The sequence below is a fragment of the Caretta caretta genome, chromosome 3, assembly GCF_965140235.1.
Source record: "Caretta caretta isolate rCarCar2 chromosome 3, rCarCar1.hap1, whole genome shotgun sequence".
Taxonomy (NCBI): Eukaryota; Metazoa; Chordata; order Testudines; family Cheloniidae; genus Caretta; species Caretta caretta.
In genome coordinates, this window is record NC_134208.1 from 31699026 (window position 1) to 31722508 (window position 23483).

The 23483-nt window shown below is 44.8% G+C and overlaps 1 protein-coding gene across 1 annotated transcript in view; it reads right to left on the reverse strand.

The window, feature by feature from the left end:
- TAF1B (TATA-box binding protein associated factor, RNA polymerase I subunit B) overlaps positions 1-2524 on the reverse strand; it is a 60056-nt gene extending 57532 nt beyond the window's left edge. Inside the window, exons 1-2 of the mRNA XM_048845482.2 lie at positions 2245-2524; positions 52-150 (exon numbers count right to left, since the gene is read on the reverse strand). Coding sequence (XP_048701439.2) covers positions 52-150; positions 2245-2262 — 117 coding nt within the window. The 5' untranslated portion in view covers positions 2263-2524. The remainder of the gene's footprint in view (positions 1-51; positions 151-2244) is intronic.
- Between the last annotated feature and the right edge of the window lie 20959 nt (positions 2525-23483).

The window sequence follows — 23483 nt, forward strand, 5'->3', positions numbered from 1 at the left end:
ATTTACCACTTTAAAATGTAAAAGAAAAAAATATTTAAAATACGTACTTACCTCTATGACGTTGTGGCAAGACTTGCAATAAAATCTGCCTTCATCAGTAAGACCCCAGTTTACAACAGAACACTGTACACAAGGTTCACTGTAATCTCTCTAAGTGGAACAAAAGCAAAGGTTGTTTTAGTATTAAATTCATTTGATCTCATTTATTGTGAGTATTTCTTACCAGGCAAACTATTGGGATTGAAATATTTACAGAACAAAATGTGGTTAACAAAACATTTTAGTAGATGGCAGAGTGATCATACCACTTACAGGACCAACAGTTACATAAGATTTAGGACCACTCAATCCCTTCTTCAGTTCATCCATTATAAAGTCTGAAAGGACCACTATAATAATCTAGTCTGATATCCTGTATGACGCAGGCCATGGGCCTCCCCGAATTAATTTTTGTTTGAACTAGTGCACATCTTTTAGAAAAACTTCCAGCCTCGATTTAAAAGTTTCCAATGATGAAGAATCCACCAAAACCTTTGGAAAATTGTTCCAATGGTTAGTTACCCTCACGGATAAAAAAAATTGTACCTCATTTCCAGCCTGCATTTGTCTAGCTTCAAATTCCAGAAATCTTTTTCTATAGCTTTGTCTGCTAGACTGAGGAGCCCATTAACAAATTTTTGCTCCCCCCATAGGCACTTATAAACTGTGATCAAGTCACCCCTTAACCTTCTCTTTGTTAAACTAATTAGATTTGAGATTTTTGGGTCTATCATTGTAATGGATGTTTTCCAATTCTTTACCTGACCTGTGTTAACTTTTGAACATGGCAACACTGATACAGGGGAAAACCCATGTATCCTATGTCTAGAATACATGACACCACAGGGCATTAATGAAAACATTAGGAAGGGAAGAGAATAGTAGAGGACAGTCATAAAAGGAAACAAAGGGAAACTTTGGTAAGCTTTTTGAACACTGGAAAAAGTTAGAGAACACAAGGAATGGAAGAAAGCCTGCAAGAATAAAAGGCGACCAGAGACCCAAGAAAAGAGGAGGTCTCATTAAAGAAGGAATGAGGAGATGGGAGAGAATCAATCCTAAAATTCTGTTTGAAAAATGTTAGTTTACTCAGAGTCATCTGCATGACTTGGAGGGTTTAATGAGAGATTAAAACAGGTTGCGTAGTCCAGCTACTAGAAAAAAAACAAGCTAACCCATGATTTACCAGTCAGTGCAGGATCATGGATCCCCTCACCCCAAAAGTCACTTGCACTGATTTGCCCACAGTGAATCCTAAATCTATGTCAGTGTCCTTTCATCATGCAAAATGCAAAGTTGTTATTTCAATGAACCCTGTGAAGCATGACATTTTCTTAAATCAGAGCTCTTCCGCCAATCCTTAGAAACAGCCGTCTTATGTTTCCAAAACTCTAGCAAACCTGGGACTGAAACTAGTTAATGATCAGTAGATTCCCAGTATTTCTGAATTTCGGTCATGCTCAGGATTATTTTGCACTGGATCTTTCTAATAAGAAGATACAAGCCTGCTACATACAAATAAACTCTGCTACCTCCTGAAAAACCACCATCTCCCCCAAAACAAGCCCCCCAGTCTCTAAGCCCCCCAGCACCAACCCCTCAGACCAACAGGTCCTGAAAAAGACCACAGACCATGCCCATTTTGTACTCTTCCCACAATCTCCCCTTCCTCACCCCCCCACCCATGATCTCAAAAACAGCTCACACCAAACCACGCTATTACCTACAAGCCCCACCCCATCCTCACCACCACCCCACAACTTATGTCCTCCAAAGTGCATTACCCCAAAACAACCACCCCATTACCTACACCCTCACCTCAACCCCAACCCAACCTACTCCAGCCTCACCTCCCAACCCATACCTTCAAAAACTCCTCACCCTAAAACTACCCCCACTACCTGTACCCCACCACCTCAACCCCACCCAATCTACCCCCACGCCGCCCACAACCACCTCCTTGCCTACCCCAGCCCCACCTCAATCCTCACTCCCCACACACACAACCCACGTGCTCGCACTCCTCCCACCACAACCACCCCATTACCTACCCCCACCTCACTCCTCACCCAACCTACCTCCATCCTCACCCCCGCCCACGAGCCCCTCCTGCACCACCCCATGACCTCCCCGCTCCCTGTCCTGCCCCCTCCGCCTCCCCGAGGGGAGTAAACCCGGCACGGGGCGGCTCCGGACACCTCTCACCGTGTCCTCTTCCTCCATGCCTGGGACGCCTCACCCCCCGCGCGGCCTCGGGCCCCGAGCCATGGCAACGGCCTGCGGAGCGCTGGGGAAGCCCAACCGGCCGGGAACCGGGGCCGCGCGCTTGGGTTCCGGCAGCAATGGAGGGGGGCCGCCTGACGCGCGGCACGTGCTGCGGCTGGGGCTGGCGCCCTGGGGCCGCTTCTGGGTTGGCCCCTCAGCTCCGCCGGGACTGCCCGCGTGCGCTGGCTGGCTAGCCCGGTCCCGACCACCTCCCTCCTCCCGCACGGTCCCCGCGATTCCCCGCCGCCGCGCGGAGGTGGAGCCAATTTCCATTCCCTCTGCACAGCCTGGGTGGGAAGGGAGTCTGCCCTGCAGAACCGAGTATCAGCCACACCGCTAAAGGGGCCCGAGGAAGAAGTTACAGTCAATATTTTAGCCCTCATTTAGCCAATTAATGACCGAGCCCGAGACTTGTAGTGCAAAAAGCAGGTGCCCCTTGCTGCATGAGCTACAGGAGGATCACCTTGCAGCTGTCAACCTTTTACAGGACGCACGGAGTGGAACTCAGATCCATTCTTTCCTAACGTGGGTTGCACTTCATTTTTTTGATAGTAAACCATTATTTCTATAAAGAAAAGGAGTACTTGTAGCACCTTAGAGACTAACCAATTTATTTGAGCATGAGCTTTCGTGAGTTACAGCTCATTTCATCAGATGTATACCGTGGAAACTGCAGCAGACTTTATATATACACAGAATATGAAACAATACCTCCTCCCACCCCACTATCCTGCTGGTAATAGCTTATCTAAAGTGATCATCAGGTGGGCCATTTCCAGCACAAATCCAGGTTTTCTCACCCTCCACCCCCCCCACACAAATTCACTCTCCTGCTGGTGCTAGCCCATCCAAAGTGACAACTCTTTACATAATCAAGTCGGGCTATTTCCTGCACAAATCCAGGTTTTCTCACATCCCCCCCACCCCCATACACACACAAACTCACTCTCCTGCTGGTAGTAGCTCATCTAAACTGACCACTCTCCAAGTTTAAATCCAAGTTAAACCAGAACATCTGGGGGGGGGGGGGTAGGAAAAAACAAGAGGTAACAGGCTACCTTGCATAATGACTTAGCCACTCCCAGTCTCTATTTAAGCCTAAATTAATAGTATCCAATTTGCAAATGAATTCCAATTCAGCAGTTTCTCGCTGGAGTCTGGATTTGAAGTTTTTTTGTTTTAAGATAGCGACCTTCATGTCTGTGATTGCGTGACCAGAGAGATTGAAGTGTTCTCCGACTGGTTTATGAATGTTATAATTCTTGACATCTGATTTGTGTCCATTTATTCTTTTACGTAGAGACTGTCCAGTTTGACCAATGTACATGGCAGAGGGGCATTGCTGGCACACGATGGCATATATCACATTGGTGGATGTGCAGGTGAACGAGCCTCTGATAGTGTGGCTGATGTTATTAGGCCCTGTGATGGTGTCCCCTGAATAGATATGTGGGCACAATTGGCAACGGGCTTTGTTGCAAGGATAAGTTCCTGGGTTAGTGGTTCTGTTGTGTGGTATGTGGTTGTTGGTGAGTATTTGCTTCAGGTTGCGGGGCTGTCTGTAGGCAAGGACTGGCCTGTCTCCCAAGACTTGTGAGAGTGTTGGGTCATCCTTTAGGATAGGTTGTAGATCCTTAATAATGCGTTGGAGGGGTTTTAGTTGGGGGCTGAAGGTGACCGCTAGTGGCGTTCTGTTATTTTCTTTGTTAGGCCTGTCCTGTAGTAGGTAACTTCTGGGAACTCTTCTGGCTCTATCAATCTGTTTCTTTACTTCTGCAGGTGGGTATTGTAGTTGTAAGAAAGCTTGACAGAGATCTTGTAGGTGTTTGTCTCTGTCTGAGGGGTTGGAGCAAATGCGGTTGTATCGCAGAGCTTGGCTGTAGACGATGGATCGTGTGGTGTGGTCAGGGTGAAAGCTGGAGGCATGCAGGTAGGAATAGCGGTCAGTAGGTTTCCGGTATAGGGTGGTGTTTATGTGGCCATTGTTTATTAGCACTGTAGTGTCCAGGAAGTGGATCTGTTGTGTGGACTGGACCAGGCTGAGGTTGGTGGTGGGATGGAAATTGTTGAAATCATGGTGGAATTCCTCAAGGGCTTCTTTTCCATGGGTCCAGATGATGAAGATGTCATCAATATAGCGCAAGTAGAGTAGGGGCTTTAGGGGACGAGAGCTGAGGAAGCGTTGTTCTAAATCAGCCATAAAAATGTTGGCATACTGTGGGGCCATGCGGGTACCCATAGCAATGCCGCTGATCTGAAGGTATACATTGTCCCCAAATGTGGGGGGGTGGAGGGTGAGAAAACCTGGATTTGTGCTGGAAATGGCCCACCTGATGATCACTTTAGATAAGCTATTACCAGCAGGATAGTGGGGTGGGAGGAGGTATTGTTTCATATTCTCTGTGTATATATAAAGTCTGCTGCAGTTTCCACGGTATACATCTGATGAAGTGAGCTGTAGCTCACGAAAGCTCATGCTCAAATAAATTGGTTAGTCTCTAAGGTGCTACAAGTACTCCTTTTCTTTTTGTGAATACAGACTAACACGGCTGTTACTCTGAAACCTGTCATTATTTCTATGATATTTCAAACAAGACAATCTTTTAAATGTAAAGAGTTAAGACTGTACCAAATTGGAGACATGGTCTGAAGTAAATAGGATGAAATTTAGTAAGGACAAATGCAAAGTACTCCACTTAGGAAGGAACAATAAGTTGCACACATACAAAATGGGAAATGACTATCTAGGAAGGAGTACTGCGGAAAGAGATCTAGGGGTCATAGTGGACCACAAGCTAAATATGGCTTTGTCTACACCATGCGGCTTTTAGCGACATGGCTGTGCTACTGTTTGTCAGCGGCAGAGACTTCTCCCGCGGACAAAAAACTTCCACCCCCAATGAGCAGCGGTGACTTTGTCAGCGGGAGAGCACTCTTGCCAACAAAGCGCTGTTCGCACTGTCGCTTTTCCTCGACAAAACATTTGCCTTTTGGTGTGTGTCTATGTGTGTGTGTTTTTAGCACCTCTGAACAACAAAAGTTTTGTCATTCACTTGCCAGTGTACTCAGTCAACAGTATGGGTCAACAGTGTAACGCTGTTGTAAAAAAAGCAAACATCATTCTGGGATGTATCAAGGAGTGTTGTAAGCAAGACACAAGAAGTCATTCTTCTGCTCTACTCCACTCTGATTAGGCCTCAACTGGAGTATTGTGTCCAGTTCTGGGTGCCACATTTCAGGAAAGACATGGACAAATTGGAGAAAGTCCAGAGAAGAGCAACAAAAATGATTAACGGTCTAGAAAACATGACCTATAAGGGAAGACTGAAAAAAATGGGTTTGTTTAGCCTGGAAAAGAGAAGACTGAGAAGGGACATGATAACAGTTTTCAAGTACATAAAAGGTTGTTACAAGGAGGAGGGAGAAAAATTGTTCTTCTTAACCTCTGAGGATAGAACAAGAAGCAATGGGCTTAAATTGCAGCAAGGGAGGTTTAGGTTGGACAGTAGGAAAAACTTCCTGTCAGGTTGGTTAAGCACGGGAATAAATTGCCTCAAGACCTTGAGGAATCTCTAGCGCTGGAGATTTTTAAAAGCAGACAAATACATATCAGGGATCGTCTAGATAATACTTAGTCCAGCCATGAGTGCAGGGGACTGGACTAGATGACCTCTCGAGGTCCCTTTCAGTCCTATGATTCTATGAAATACATCAGAAGAAGATGCAAGAAATCACATAATGGACAAATATGATATAACATACCTACCTGAAGGAGAAATTTCTTCCTAATCTTTGTCAGTGGTTAGTTTATACCCTGAACCATTACAGTTTGTAGTCCTTCTTCTATGCAACGTAACTGGGAATGTTGTTCCTATCCATGTAAATGTCTAATGTTTTTAAAAATCCTACTAAGATCTTGGCCTCAGAGACATATTGTGGCAATAAGTCCCATGGGTTAATTATGCATTGTGTAAAAAAGATTTTCCTTTTAAGAGTTTTAAATCTGTTGCTTTTTAATTGTCAAGGGCTCAGTTTTATGTCATGTCCATAAACAGGGCACTGTTCTGAAACATTCTATTAATGTTTGTTTGTTTAATATCTGAGCAATACCATGCTAGACAATGAACTGTTCTACCATAATCACATGTCTTTGCAGGACCATGTGGCGCAAGGCCAAAGGATTGGTGTCTACAGCCACTTGAGAAATGCCTCTGTCATTCTGTTCAACAGTCCATGCCATGGAGTTCCTTTTACAATTATCATAGAACCATATTAGATATGGAAAAGTCTTACTACTCTTACTAATTATTTCACAGCACCCAAAAATGTACTAGGTGCAAGAGAGAAACCAGTAATAGTGGCATAAAGATCTTCTCTCTCATCAGATCACAGAAGGTAGCAGCAGCAACCCAAGCAGGTCCCAGAGTAGGGAGGTCAGAAGTGATGGGGAGTGGGAGGAATTCCTAAGTACTAAAGGGAGAAAGAAAGGGAGATGTTTGGAGAGTGGGGGGGAGGAGTTCCTGGAGACCATGAGTGCAGGGAAATGAACCCAAAATCTGAGCTTTATGGGATGCTCCTGGGGCATAAGAAGTCCTGGAGCTCCCAGAAGCTGACGGTGAAGGGAAGGAGGGAGAGATTTGGGCAAGAGATGTGGTTCTTGAGGGATGTAAATTGCTATTTCATTTGTCCTGGGAAGAAATCCCAGGGCCTCCTCCCTTTTAATTTTGTTCTTCCTGATCCCTGGTTTGGTTTGGTTTTTGTGGTTGCACCTCTGTACAGAGAGTCCAGAAGAAGAAGGGAAGAAGTTACAGTAATAGGATTATGTAGATACTTAGCAAGGCTAACACACAACATGATGATCAATGGAGGTTTGGTTGGGAAGGTCGGGGGTGTCAGGAGATCACAATCCTGACCTGACCTTGAGTTAAAATCCTGTATCTGCCAGTGCTTTGCTGTCTCAGTTTTCTTATTTCTACTTGGGGACAGTAATACAAATGCAATTGGTCTGTGGAGTTAATTAGCACAAAATATCCCTGAGGCCAAATACTTGGCAGAATTAAAATAAATGGGACATTTATACAATGGGGAAAACATCCAGAGTTACAACAGTTAGGATTTAAAAAAACAAAGTTTGGAAGAGCTACAAACCCTTATGCTTTAGGGCATAAACCAGCCTCTAACTACTGGGGGTTATAAAGAAACTCTCTTTATGGACAGGTTATCCAATACATTTCTTCTGCAGAGTTACTTGCGCCTGTCTCTAAAGCTCTGGTACTGGCCACTGTCAAAGACAGGCCACTGTTTCAATCCCCCATGGCAATTAGAGAAATTCCTACAGCGTAAGGGTCTTGCCAGGATTAATTTAGTTAATCTCTATACAATGCTTTGAACATGTATAGTGATATATAAATGCAAAGTATATTTTTTTCAGTTGAGGCAGTTGAACATGGAGATGGTAAAAGCCTGATGTTGTGGCTCACGATGGGTGTTCCATGCATAGAAATGTAGAGCTGGAAGGGTCCTCAACAGGTCATCCCCCTGCTTTGAGGCTGGATTAAGTGCACCTACACTATCCCTGACAGGTGTTGGTCTAACCTAGATTTAAAAACCTCCAATGACACAGATTCCACAGCCTCTCTTGGAAGCCTATTCCTATTATCCTTATAGTTTGAAAGTTTTTCCTAATATCTAATTGTGACATTGCACTCCATATGTTTTATGAAAATATGCTTATGAGTGTGAATATGATATAACTGGAATATGCTTTATGCAAAAGGTCTCTTGTAAGGTATCATAACAAAGGTTATGACCTACTGAATATATTCCTCCTATTTGTATGTATGTATCATTCTTGTGATTAATACCTGAGGGAGCAAACAGCTGCGTATATCTCTCTATCAGTTTTATAGATGGCGGACAATTTATAAGTTTACCCTGTATAAGCTTTATACAGAGTAAAACGGATTTATTTGGGGGTTTGGATCCCATTGGGAACTGGGTGTCTGGGTGCTGGAGATAGGTGACTTGCTGAGCAGTTTTTGGTTAAAGTCTACTGCTTTGGGGCATGGACCAGACCTGGATCTGTGTTGCAGCAGGCTAGCATGTCTGGCTTAACAAGACAGGGGTCTGGAGTCCAGAGCTGACAGGGAAAACAGGTTCAGAGGTAATTCCAGCACGTCAGGTGACAGTCCCAAGGGGGTCTCTGTGACCGAACCCGTCACACTAATCTAAATCTCCCTTGCTGCAGATTAAGCTGATTACTTCTTGTTCTACCAACATGTAGAACAATTGATCGCCATCCTCTTTATAACAGCCCTTAATGTATTTGAAGATTGCTATCAAGTCTCCCCTCAGTCTTCTTTTCTTAAGACTAAACATCCCCAGGTTTTTTAATCTTTCCTCACAGGTCAGGTTTTCTAAATCTTTTACCATTTATCATTTTTGGACTTTCTCCAATTTGTCCACATCTTTCTTAAAGTGTAGCATCCAAATCTGGACACAATACTCCAAATGAGGCCTCACCAGTGCTGAGTAGAGCAGGAGAATTACTTCCCATGTCTTCCACACAACACTCCTATTGATACATCCCAGAATTATGTTAGCCTGAGAATATAGTGAGGATCTATGGGAAGAGAGGGTAAATAGGCCCCAAGGTTGTTATATCCATCACTATAGCCAATGCACAATTGTTCGCTACAGTACATTTTCTAGTATGATGGCCAATCTAGTTTCTTATCCCAAGAGATAAGGTTCCCACCACATCCCTTGATAGACTGTTCCAGTTCAACACCTTGCTGTCAAAGTTTTTCCTCATCATTAGCCTAAATTTCCCTTTTATTAGTTGCTTTCCAATTACTCCTAGTTACATCCATGTGTAATACCCCAGTAATTCCCTGCTCTCCAGGGACTGACCTGCTTTGTAAAGTTTACTTTGAGATGTACTGATGAAAAGTTTTATATAAGAACTAGGCATTATGTTGTTGTTATTATTTATCCAGGTCACCAGTTCATGTAATTTATGCACAAAGCTGCACCGCCCCAACAAGAGCAGTGGGAGACATGCCTCATGGAGGTACAATGCTTCCTTGAGCTCCTAGGCATACACTGGGAGTGCACTTTTGCCATCCTTTAGAATGATGCATTGTGTTCCCCTCTCTGTGCCTCACAAATTCAGCTGGCTGAGTTGGAGGAGGATAGACTCATAGCCCTGCATTCTCCCCAGCCTCTTCAGGGTGATTTACACAGCTGGGGTGCTAAGGAGGGGACTCAAGCAGAGAAAGGAGGCTCCATGTTCCCTTCCTCTTGTGTATGTGTCAGTCATAATCTGGCTCTTGTTGTTTACACTCTAATGATATCCGTAGATTATTATAACCCACTTAGTTGTCACTTAATCAAGCTATACATATATAGCTCTTTTGACCATTCCTCATGAATCAGTCCCTCCAGTTCCTTATCGCCAGTGTTGCTCTTCTCGGAGCTTCCTACACTTTGTCAAGATCTTCCTGGCAATGTGGTGTCCGGGTATGTACACAGTATTCCAGTTAGGTTGTACCAAATTTGTATAGGAGGGCACCATTATTTCCTTTATACAATGTGCTGTGGGACTTCATTCATATATGTGAAGAGCTTTGAGATGAAAAGAGCTATATAAGTATAAAGTATTAATATTACATTGCTTTTAAAATTCACTTTTAATTAAAAAACATTAGGGCCAGATGTTTGAAAATGGTCTCCAATACTGTGTTTATCAATGATAATGTTTGGATGTCTAAATGCTAGGGTCTTTGTTGGTGATTAATTGACCCCACAAAACAGGAAACCTGGTTTAAGTCCCTTTAAAACCATGGCCCATAAAGTGAGAACATGGGAAAAAATGAAAACATTTATGCAGAAACAGGTGAAAGTCACTTGACAGCTGTGATTTCACTGATTTTGGGGGATGGGCCAGGAGCTAGAGGGGAACAATGTATGTTCAAGAAAAAAAAGCTATTACTTGTACCAGCTATCAGGATGTCATCTTTTTCTCAGTGTGTGTGGGATGAACACTTGTAATTCCCACTAATGGGAATTGTAACACCCATAAATTCCTTGCATATTAAAAAGATGATTATCAACCCTGTAGAAGTGTAACAAATACTTTAATGAAATAGATCCCACTTGTTATTTTAATTTCCGTATTTTTAGTATGTGTAAATCCTAGTCTGGGACAGTGAGGCTATATCATTTGCCTGAAAGAGGTGATATTTTTCCAGTGAATTTGTAAGATGAAATACCATCTCAGAAAAATCAGATGGAAATAATGTACAGAAATATGATTAAATGTGAAGACTTCCTAAAATAGAAGCTCGGAGCTTGATCCTGCAAATACTTACACACATGCTTTACTTTGCACACTGTAAATAGTCAATGGGACTGCTCAGTGTACATACAGATAATTAAACATATGTGCTTGATTTTAAGTACCTGCTTAACTCAGGCTCTTGAGTTCTAATTAGAGCTGTCAGATAACTTCCACAAAACATTTTTATATCAGAATTTTCCAAACACATCAAAATAGAAATGTTTCATGGAGACAGCTCAATTTCAGCAAAGTTCTGACAGAACCCAGGCAGGGTTTGCCTTTTTTTCTGGTTGAGCATGTGTGACTTTGGAAGCCATATAAGCTACACCAGGAACAGGAACTTTTATTCCAAAATAAGAGTGTCTACACAGTAAACCCATATGCTAGTAAATGTCTCATATAGACAAGACTTTACTCTGTGACCTATAACAAGTCATTTAACTTTCCAGTGGTTCACTTCCTCTGTCAGCAAAATAGGGATATTAATCCTTACCAAACTTCGGAAAGTGATCTGTGATCTACAGATGAAAAGTTATACATGCCCAATTATTATATTATATAATTATTATAAAGGATGTGTCATAAATATAAAGGGAAGGGTAACCACCTTTCTGTATACAGTGCTATAAAATCCCTCCTGGCCAGAGGCAAAACCGTTTCACCTGTAAAGGGTTAAGAAGCTAAGGTAACCTAGCTGGCACCTGACCCAAAATGACCAATGAGAGGACAAGATACTTTCAAATCTGGAGAGGGGAGGGGAACAAAGGGTCTGTCTGTTTGTGTGATGCTTTTGCCGGGGACAGACCAGGAATGCAGCCTCACAACCCCTGTTAGTTAGTAAGTAATCTAGCTAGAAATGCGTTAGATTTCCTTTTGTTTAATGGCTAGTAAAATAAGCTGTGCTGAATGGAATGTATATTCCTGTTTTTGTGTCTTTTTGTAACTTAAGGTTTTGCCTAGAGGGATTCTCTATGTTTTGAATCTGATTACCCTGTAAGATATTTACCATCCTGATTTTACAGAGGTGATTCTTTTACTTTTTCTTCAATTAAAATTCTTCTTTTAAGAACCTGATTGATTTTTTCATTGTTCTTAAGATCCAAGGGTTTGGGTCTGTGTTCACCTGTACAAATTGGTGAGGATTTTTATCAAGCCTTCCCTAGGAAAGGGGGTGTAGGACTTGGGGTGGATATTTTGGGGGAAGATGTCTGCAAGTGGGCTCTTTCCCTGGTATTTGTGTAAGATGCTTGGTGGTGGCAGCATACGGTTCAAGGACAAGGCAAAGTTTGTATCTTTGGGGAAGCTTTTAACCTAAGCTGGTAAGAATAAGCTTAGGGGGTCTTTCATGCAGGTCCCCACATCTGTACCCTAGAGTTCAGAGTGGGGAAGGAACCGTGACAGGATGCAACTCTTATTATTACTCATTATTTATTAAGCTCATCCACTAATTAGTGCAGCCTGATAGTTGAATTACAAAATTTCAGGCATACTGGGGAAATCAAGTCCTGTAACTTGTCTTTAAATCATTTCAAAATACAGTATGTATAAAACCAGTTATTCAACATGTAAGATTATGTATAACCTTTGTCCCTAATTACAAGTTACCCAAGCATACTGAAATACTGATAGGGGTATGATAATTTCAGAGGTAGGAGACAGACTGTCTTCATGCTTCAGTTCACTTTTCTAATTAAGATCATTATGCAGAGTAGTCAGATTGATGCATGACTCAGATAAATACTATGCCCTGTTGTTTCCATCAGTTTGAATTTTTAATGAACAGGGTTCCATTGCTAGCATCACAATTATGGTTCTTAACTCCAGATATCATGCAGCTGAACAAACAAATATACATGTTTTGAAATTAAGCAAATTTACTTCAGCCTTGCCTTAAGGTACAGATAATGTCATGACACTGTTTTCAGGATGGGAAAAGCTTTCCAGAATTTTTTAACAGAGCTTCTCCCTCAAGTCTAAACTCTTCATGAATATAATTCCATGTCAGGACCTCCTGTGAAGAGTTTGAGCAGATGTTTGACCTCAGTGATTCTACAAAGTATAAAGAGACTGGCCAACCTTTAGAGCTGCCACTGCTTGGTCTCTCAAAACAATGAATTGCTATTATCACTGTTGCTTGTTTTGTTTATGGTAGCGCACATAGATGCTTTTCAGAGATTCAGCAATGGACAGTCCCCATCCAGAACAGCTGACATTCTAAGGGCATAAAGACAAGTAGGCAGAGGTTAAGATCAGGGGAACAAGAAACAGGTATTTTTATCCAGGTCTGCTAGCTTCACTGTAAGCAGCATTGTAGAAGCATAGTGGTCTGGTGGATGAACTCACGGAGCGTGTATCATGCAGATAGGGCTACATGGAAGAAACAACAGAGAGGCATTTGTGCAAGAAATGCCTGCTGCTGCGCTGGGCATCACAACATGGGGAATAGATGGCCAGCCCTCTGTGGAGAAAGAGGTGGTTAGGGACTATTTAGAAAAGCTGGACGGGCACAAGTCCATGGGGCCGGACGAGTTGCATCCGAGAGTGCTAAAGGAACTGGCAGCTGTGATTGCAGAGCCATTGGCCATTATCTTTGAAAACTCGTGGCGAACGGGGGAAGTCCCAGATGACTGGAAAAAGGCTAATGTAGTGCCAATCTTTAAAAAAGGGAAGGAGGATCCTGGGAACTACAGGCCAGTCAGCCTCACTTCAGTCCCCGGAAAAATCATGGAGCAGGTCCTCAAAGAATCAATCCTGAAGCACTTACATGAGAGGAAAGTGATCAGGAACAGCCAGCATGGATTCACCAAGGGAAGGTCATGCCTGACTAATCTAATCGCCTTCTATGATGAGATTACTGGTTCTGTGGATGAAGGGAAAGCAGTGGATGTATTGTTTCTTGACTTTAGCAAAGCTTTTGACACGGTCTCCCACAGTATTCTTGTCAGCAAGTTAAAGAAGTATGGGCTGGATGAATGCACTATAAGGTGGATAGAAAGTTGGTTAGATTGTCGGGCTCAATGGGTAGTGATCAATGGCTCCATGTCTAGTTGGCAGCCGGTGTCAAGTGGAGTGCCCCAGGGGTCGGTCCTGGGGCCGGTTTTGTTCAATATCTTCATAAATGATCTGGAGGATGGTGTGGATTGCCCTCTCAGCAAATTTGCGGATGATACTAAACTGGGAGGAGTGGTAGATACGCTGGAGGGCAGGGATAGGATACAGAGGGACCTAGACAAATTGGAGGATTGGGCCAAAAGAAATCTGATGAGGTTCAATAAAGATAAGTGCAGGGTCCTGCACTTAGGACGGAAGAATCCAATGCACAGCTACAGACTAGGGACCGAATGGCTAGGCAGCAGTTCTGCGGAAAAGGACCTAGGGGTGACAGTGGACGAGAAGCTGGATATGAGTCAGCTGTGTGCCCTTGTTGCCAAGAAGGCCAATGGCATTTTGGGATGTATAAGTAGGGGCATAGCGAGCAGATCGAGGGACGTGATTGTCCCTCTCTATTCGACATTGGTGAGGCCTCATCTGGAGTACTGTGTCCAGTTTTGGGCCCCACACTACAAGAAGGATGTGGATAAATTGGAAAGAGTCCAGCGAAGGGCAACAAAAATGATTAGGGGTCTGGAACACATGACTTATGAGGAGAGGCTGAGGGAATTGGGATTGTTTAGTCTGCGGAAGAGAAGAATGAGGGGGGATTTGATAGCTGCTTTCAACTACCTGAGAGGTGGTTCCAGAGAGGATGGTTCTAGACTATTCTCAGTGGTGGAAGAGGACAGGACAAGGAGTAATGGTCTCAAGTTGCAGTGGGGGAGGTTTAGGTTGGATATTAGGAAAAACTTTTTCACTAGGAGGGTGGTGAAACATTGGAATGCGTTGCCTAGGGAGGTGGTGGAATCTCCTTCCTTAGAAGTTTTTAAGGTCAGGCTTGACAAAGCCCTGGCTGGGATGATTTAATTGGGGATGGGTCCTGCTTTTGAGCAGGGGGTTGGACTAGATGACCTCCTGAGGTCTCTTCCAACCCTGATATTCTATGATTCTATGAAGAAGCTGACAGGTGAGTGGACAAAGGTGGGAACATTATTGAACTTGCTCCCACCCCTTATATTTCACCAATGTGTCAGGAGTAAGGACCTGCAACTAGATTGCTTGTCTGCTAGCTTACCCTGCAGGCAGACTAATGTGCTCAGCTGGGCCCCAACTGAGGTGCCTGATTGGCCAAACCATTTGATTGGCTGATGGGATTAGCAGACCAGCAGCAGCAGGGTACTGCTTGTTTGACGTATTTACCCCTGGCTCCAATAGCTCCTGCTTCATCCTTGTTCAGGCTTTGCCCCTGCCTTGCTGTGCTCCAGGTAACCTGGCTCTGACCCTCAGCACTGATTTTTGACTTCCTATTTTGGCTCTGCCCTCTGAATCCAGGTCTGACCCTTGGCTCCAATTTCTGGCTACCAGCTCCTGCTATAACCACTAGGAACAGTCATGCATGTCCTGGTCACTGACCCAAGGGAGGAGAGGATAAGTAGGGTCGGGGGCAGAGTTGACTAGAGCTTTGAAGGTAGTGACAAAAATCTTGAATTTGATGCAATTATAGCCAGGAATGGATTATGGCAATCCAGGATTTTAGGCACCCCCGGTGTTGCTTTGTGTTCTCCCCCCACACACCCTTCAGGAATTGTGTGATATTTGGTGTTTCTCTTAAGGTCCCAGTATATGACGATCCTAGATTTTTATTAAACAATAAGTAGGTGTGTCAAGGTTCCTTCCCCACTCTGCACTCTAGGGTACAGATGTGGGGACCTGCATGAAAAACCCCCTAAGCTTGTTTTACCAGCTTAGGTTAAAACTTCCCCAAGGCACAAACTATTTTACCTTTTGTCCCTTGACTTTATTGCTGCCACCACCAAGCGTTTAACAAATATAACAGGGAAAGAGCCTGCTTGGAAATGTCTTTCCCCCCCAAAATCCCCCCAAGCCCTACACCCCCTTTCCTGGGGAAGGCTTGATTAAAAATCCTCACCAATTTGCATAGGTGAACACAGACCCAAACCCTTGGATCTTAAGAACAATGAAAAATCAATCAGGTTCTTAAAAGAAGAATTTTAATTGAAGAAAAAGTAAAAGAATAACCTCTGTAAAATCAGGATGGTAAATACCTTACAGGGTAATCAGATTCAAAACATAGAGAATCCCTCTAGACAAAACCTTAAGTTACAAAAAGACACAAAAACAGGAATATACCTTCCATTCAGCACAACTTATTTTATCAGCCATTTAAACAAAACAGAATCTAATGCAAATCCAACTAGATTGCTTATTAACCCTTTACGGGAGTTCTGACCTGCATTCCTGCTCTTGTCCTGGCAAAAGACAACACAGGCAGAGAGAACCCTTTGTCCCCCCATCCCCCTCTCCAGCTTTGAAAGTATCTTGTCTCCTCATTGGTCATTTTGCTCAGGTGCCAGCGAGGTTGTCTTAGCTTCTTAACCCTTTACCGGTGAAAGGGTTTTTCCTCTGGCCAGCAGGGATTTAAAGGTGTTTACCCTTCCCTTTATTTTTATGACAAGGTGTCTGGCTCGTCTGGTATAGAAAAGTTTGAAAACATGAACTCTAATGGCTCAAAGGCAAGTAACAAGCTTCACATTTATTTTTTTAAAAACTCATTTTTTTGCTTAAACTTTTGATGTTTTTGGCAGGGAAGAGAAGACTGATTTCTGAATGCTTGGGCTTGGCAATACTGCATACTACAACATGGAGGTCCTAATGTCCTGGCAGGCCCTTTGCTTGGAGTGGTGGTGATGCCAGAAGGCTACCCCTTACAAAGAGGAAGGGGCAGCTGCTTGGGGACTCATCCCAAGAATGGCAGCAGGGCCCCTTCTGTAGAGAGCAGCGAGCCTTCTTCTCAGCATTAGGCCAGCAACTGAGATGTGTTTTTGTGAGGGTGGGCTGGGAGTACTGCACTCGTCTCTTCCTGGCACACACTCTATTCTCTGCTGGGGTGGCATTGGTGAGGCCTCACTCCACTTCTGTACATAGTCAACACCCCGTTGAATTGGAAAACAGTCTTGGCTTTGTATTCTCTTTTCATATTTGGATGAGCAGTAACACTAAGCATAGCTTCATAACTATAGTTCTAGTTGTGTCAGACTCCGTTTGGCCTTTGGCTTTAGTGTAAGAAAACTGAGTCAAACAAGCTCTACTAAAGAGGAGGATTTTCATTTCAAACACCGCATTATGTTAGTGCACTGTCTTGAAGTCTCCTACAGCTCTGGTTGTCAAACTTTTTGAGCTGAGCCCCCCCCCCCCCCTTTGAGTTACAATTTTTGGTTTCCCCCCCAACCCAGACAAAATTACATATGCAAAAGTATGCTTGATAGCCTACTCATAAACCTAACAGAGACCTTAACAGAACTTTAAGTTACTTACACCTGTAAATTTCAAATACACAGATACTTAACGTGAAGGGTATGCCTCTTTGTCTGTGGACAGTGTATCAATTTGTGGGGAGATTTTTTGAAAGCAGCACTCTGAGGTTGTCCTCCATTTCTAGTCTCGAACAGTATTCTGGCTTTTGTACAGCCAGTGCAGAGAATCCGATCTCTCACAAATAAGATGAACCAAAAGATAAAAGAGCTTTGATCGCATACTTTGACAAAGCTGGATATTCTGAGCCAACTTTTAACCAACATTTCCCCAAAGACTGTTTTTAATTGAATTTCCAGGATCCTATCACCCTGAAGTTCAATCAGCTTCTCCTGAATCCTGTTTGAGAGATGGGACTATTTGAGATGAGGTCACTTCCTCAGCTACAAAAGGTTGGATAATCCAGTCATTTAGTGACGCATTTCCTTCAGAAAAATATTGATCCAGACTGGCTCTGAGAGAAGTCAAGTGTTTCTTGATTGAGTGTTGTTGAACCAATAGTTCAGATTCTGTTTCTTTGAAGGTGTCAGTTAACTACAGGCATGGAACACTTAAACTAGTTTTGATCTTTGTTTTCCAGAGATCTATCTTTCTCTTGAATGCTAATATCTTGTTGTGCAGGTCAAAAATAGTACTTTCTACTCCTTGCAATGAGACATTTAGAGAATTCAGTTTGTCAAAAAGATCAGCAAGGTAAGCCAAAAGCACAAGCCAGCGGGGAGCACACAGTGTGTCTGCGTTTGTTGAAATTCAAAACCACTAGAAAAAGACAAACTTCATTTCTCAGTTCATAAACATGTTGCAATACTTTCCCCCTGGATAGCCACCTGACTTCCGTGTGAAACAACAGAGCATTGTGCTCTACTCCCATTTCTGCACAAGGCATTACAAAGAGACACGCCTTTGTGGGCTGCACCTTGATAAAGTTCATGATTTTAATAACCGTAGCTTTCATTCAAAAAAATCTTTTTTTTTCTACCAAATCCTCATGTTTTGTTTCTAAATGTCTTCTTAGTTTTGTTGGCTTCAGGCTATCATTTGCTAAAGTTACTGGACACACTACACATTGCTGTTAATGGAGAAATTAGACCTTAATGGAAGTGAAACCCAAAATCCAAATATGCTTCATCATATTTTCTTGTTGTTTGCAGATTTTTTTCTCTATCACCTTTAGCCATTTCAACTTCTGGCTTACATTTTGGAACACTACCATCTTTTCTACCATTCCATTTTTCACCACACAATGATAAGAGAAAAATCAAACTCCCCAGCGGAATAAGTGCTGCGCAACTGCTTGCTGTAAGGACACTAAATTGAAAGATGGGAAAGGTAGTAGTTTGGAAATGATTGACTGGGGGGAGGGGCCCTCTGCTAGCCCCACGATGGCAAGTGACCCCCACAGCCCACTAGACTGTTCCTCCATGCCTACCTGGAAAAAAGCGTGCCCCACACATTGAAAACCTGACCTACACTATGCCCTGGTCTACACTAGGACTTTAGGTCGAATTTAGCAGCATTAAATCAATGTAAACCTGCACCCGTCCACACGATGAAGCCCTTTATTTCGACTTAAAGGGCTCTTAAAATCGATTTCCTTACTCCACCCCTGACAAGTGGATTAGCGCTTAAATCGGCCTTCCCGGCTCGAATTTGGGATACTGTGGACACAATTCAACGGTATTGGCCTCCGGGAGCTATCCCAGAGTGCTCCATTGTGACCGCTCTGGACAGCACTCTCAACTCAGATGCACTGGCCAGGTAGACAGGAAAAGAACCGCGAACTTTTGAATCTCATTTCCTGTTTGGCCAGCGTGGCAAGCTGCAGGTGACCATGCAGAGCTCATCAGCACAGGTGACCATGATGGAGTCCCAGAATCGCAAAAGAGCTCCAGCATGGACCGAACGGGAGGTACGGGATCTGATCGCTGTATGGGGAGAGGAATCCGTGCTATCAGAACTCCGTTCCAGTTTTCGAAATTCCAAAACCTTTGTCAAAATCTCCCAGGGCATGAAGGACAGAGGCCATAACAGGGACCTGAAGCAGTGCCGCGTGAAACTGAAGGAGCTGAGGAAAGCCTACCAGAAAACCAGAGAGGCGAACGGCCGCTCCGGGTCAGAGCCCCAAACATGCCGCTTCTATGATGAGCTGCATGCCATTTTAGGGGGTTCAGCCACCACTACCCCAGCCATGTTGTTTGACTCTTTCAATGGAGAGGGAGGCAATATGGAAGCAGGTTTTAGGGACGAAGAAGATGATCATGATGAGGAGGTTGTAGATAGCTCACAGCAAGCAAGCGGAGAAACCGGTTTTCCCGACAGCCAGGAACTGTTTCTCACCCTGGACCTGGAGCCAGTACCCCCAGAACCCACCCAAGTCTGCCTCGTGGACCCAGCAGGCAGAGAAGGGACCTCTGGTGAGCGTAACCTTTTAAAATACTATACATGGTTTAAAAGCAAGCATGTGAAAGGATTACTTTGCCCTGGCATTCACGGCTCTCCTGGATGTACTCCCAAAGCCTTTGCAAAAGGTTTCTGGGGAGGGCAGCCTTATTGCGTCCTTCATGGTAGGACACTTTACCACTCCAGGCCAGTAACACGTACTCGGGAATCATTGTACAACAAAGCATTGCAGTGTATGTTTGCTGGAGTTCAAACAACATCCGTTCTTTATCTCTCTGTGTTATCCTCAGGAGAGTGAGATATAATTCATGGTCACCTGGTTGAAATAGAGTGCTTTTCTTCAGGGGACACTCAGAGGAGCCCATTCCTGCTGGGCTGTTTGCCTGTGGCTAAACAGAAATGTTCCCCGCTGTTAGCCACAGGGAGGGGGGAGGGTTGAGGGGGTAGCCACGCGGTGGGGGGAGGCAAAATGCGACCTTGTAACGAAAGCACATGTGCTATGTATGTAATGTTAACAGCAAGGTTTACCCTGAAAGAGTGTAGCCACTGTTTTATAAAATGTGTCTTTTTAAATACCGCTGTCCCTTTTCTTTTCTCCACCAGCTGCATGTGTTTCAATGATCACAGGATCTTCTCCTTCCCAGAGGCTAGTGAAGCTTAGAAAGAAAAAAAAACGCACTCGCGATGAAATGTTCTCCGAGCTCATGCTGTCCTCCCACACTGACAGAGCACAGACGAATGCGTGGAAGCAAATAATGTCAGAGTGCAGGAAAGCACAAAATGACCAGGAGGAGAGGTGTCGGGCTGAAGAGAGTAAGTGGCGGGCTGAAGACAGGGATGAAGCTCAAATGTGGCGGCAACGTGATGAGAGGAGGCAGGATTCAATGCTGAGGCTGCTGGAGGACCAAACCAGTATGCTCCAGTGTATGGTTGAGCTGCAGCAAAGGCAGCTGGAGCACAGACTGCCACTACAGCCCCTGTGTAACCAACCGCCCTCCTCCCCAAGTTTCATAGCCTCCACACCCAGACGCCCAAGAACGCGGTGGGGGGGGGCCACCGGCCAACCAGCCACTCCACCACAGAGGATTGCCCAAAAAAAAGAAGGCTGGCATTCAATAAATTTTAAAGTGCTGTGTGGCATTTTCCTTCCCTCCTCCACTACCCCTCCTGGGCTACCTTGGTAGTCATCCCCCTATTTGTGTGATGAATGAATAAAGAATGCATGAATGTGAAGCAACAATGACTTTATTGCCTCTGCAAGCGGTGATTGAAGGGAGGAGGGGCGGGTGGTTAGCTTACAGGGAAGTAGAGTGAACCAAGGGGCGGGGGGTTTCATCAAGGAGAAACAAACAGAACTTTCACACCGTAGCCTGGCCAGTCATGAAACTGGTTTTCAAAGCTTCTCTGATGCGTACCGTGCCCTCCTGTGCTCTTCTAACCGCCCTGGTGTCTGGCTGCGCGTAACCAGCAGCCAGGCGATTTGCCTCAACCTCCCACCCCGCCATAAACGTCTCCCCCTTACTCTCACAGATATTGTGGAGCACACAGCAAGCAGTAATAACAGTGGGAATATTGGTTTCGCTGAGGTCTAAGTGAGTTAGTAAACTGCGCCAGCGCGCCTTCAAACGTCCAAATGCACATTCTACCACCATTCTGCACCATTCAGCCTGTAGTTGAACAGCTCCTGACTACTGTCCAGGCTGCCTGTGTACGGCTTCATGAGCCATGGCATTAAGGGGTAGGCTGGGTCCCCAAGGATAACTATAGGCATTTCAACATCCCCAACAGTTATTTTCTGGTCTGGGAATAAAGTCCCTTCCTGCAGCTTTTGAAACAGACCAGAGTTCCTGAAGATGAGAGCGTCATGTACCTTTCCCGGCCATCCCACGTTGATGTTGGTGAAACGTCCCTTGTGATCCACCAGAGCTTGCAGCACTATTGAAAAGTACCCCTTGCGGTTTATGTACTTGGCGGCTTGGTGCTCCGGTGCCAAGATAGGGATATGGGTTCTGTCTATGGCCCCACCACAGTTAGGGAATCCCATTGCAGCAAAGCCATCCACTATGACCTGCACATTTCCCAGGGTCACTACCCTTGATATCAGCAGATCTTTGATTGCGTGGGCTACTTGCATCACAGCAGCCCCAACAGTAGATTTGCCCACTCCAAATTGATTCCCAACTGACCGGTAGCTGTCTGGCATTGCAAGCTTCCACAGGGCTATCGCCACTCGCTTCTCAACTGTGAGGGCTGCTCTCATCTTGGTATTCATGTGCCTCAGGGCAGGGGAAAGCAAGTTACAAAGTTCCATGAAAGTGCCCTTACGCATGCGAAAGTTTCGCAGCCACTGGGAATCGTCCCAGACCTGCAACACTATGGGGTCCCACCAGTCTGTGCTTGTTTCCCGAGCCCAGAATCGGCGTTCCACAGCATGAACCTGCCCCATTAACACCATGATGCATGCATTGGCAGGGCCCATGCTTTCAGAGAAATCTGTGTCCATGTCCTGATCACTCATGTGACCGCACTGACGTCGCCTCCTCGTCCGGTATTGCTTTGCCAGGTTCTGGTGCTGCATATACTGCTGGATAATGCGTGTGGTGTTTAATGTGCTCCTAATTGCCAAAGTGAGCTGAGCGGCCTCCATGCTTGCCTTGGTATGGCATCCGCACAGAAAAAAGGCGCGGAACGATTGTCTGCCGTTGCTCTGACGGAGGGAGGGGCAACTGACGACACGGCTTACAGGGTTGGCTTCAGGGAGCTAAAATCAACAAAGGGGGTGCCTGTACATCAAGGAGTATTTCAGGCAGGACTTCACGGAGGGTTCCAATAAGAAATGGTGCACCTAAGTTATTGTTCTTATTGGAACAAGGAGGTTAGCCTGGCCTCTGATTGATACATGGCTAGATTTACCTCGCTGCACCTTCTCTGTGAGTGACTGCAGTGTGACCTAGAGGAATGAGTCCCTAGACAGGGGAGGGAGAGAAGCAAATGAGTACAAAACAAATCTGGTCTATTTCTTGTTTTGATCCACTCCATCTATCTTTTACATCTTTGGCTGGCAGCAGACGGTGCAGAAGGACTGCATGCCATCCACATCTCATGGCTGCTCGGCAGAAGATGGTACAGTACGACTGCTAGCAGTCCGTATCGCCTGCCCGCTCACCATAAGACGGTTCAATAGGACTGACTGCAGGCAGGACTAAAGAGAATGACCTGGTCAAGTCACTCCAAATTTATTCCCTGCGCCCATGTCTGCCCAGGCGCTCCCAGCCGACATGGCCAGGAGCACCTCGGACATGACAATGACGGCTACCAGTCGTACTGTACCGTCTGCTGCCACAAGGCAAGGGGTTGCTGCTACTGTGTAGCAATGCCGTACCGCATCTGCCAGCACCCAGGAGACATAGGGTGACGGTTACCTGAGCGGGCTCCATGCTTGCAGTGGTATGGCGTCTGCACAGGTAACTCAGGAAAAAAGGCGCAAAATGATTGTCTGCCCTTGCTTTCACGGAGGGAGGGAGGGAACGGGGGCCTGACGATATGTACCCAGAACCACCCGTGACAATGTTTTAGCCCCATCAGGCATTGGGATCTCAACCCAGAATTCCAATGGGCAGCGGAGACTGCGGGAACTGTGGGATAGCTACCCACAGTGCAACGCTCCGGAAGTCGACTCTAGCCTCGGTACTGTGGAAGCGCTCCGCCGAGTTAATGCACTTAATGCACTTAGAGCATTTTCTGAGGGGACACACACACTCGAATACATAAAACCGATTTCTAAAAAAACGACTTCTATAAATTCAACCTTATTCCGTAGTGTAGACATACCAGTGGACAAGGAGTACAGTGCCCTTTTAAAAAAGGGATAGGGAGCCATCTTGTGGAGCAGGGAGTTACTAGATAGTATAACGTATCAGTGGAACACTTAAGCTTTGGTGTGAATTCCTGTCCTAGCTATTCTGTATACAGTTTAACTTGTACATAAGCACATACTTGGATCCATCTCTCA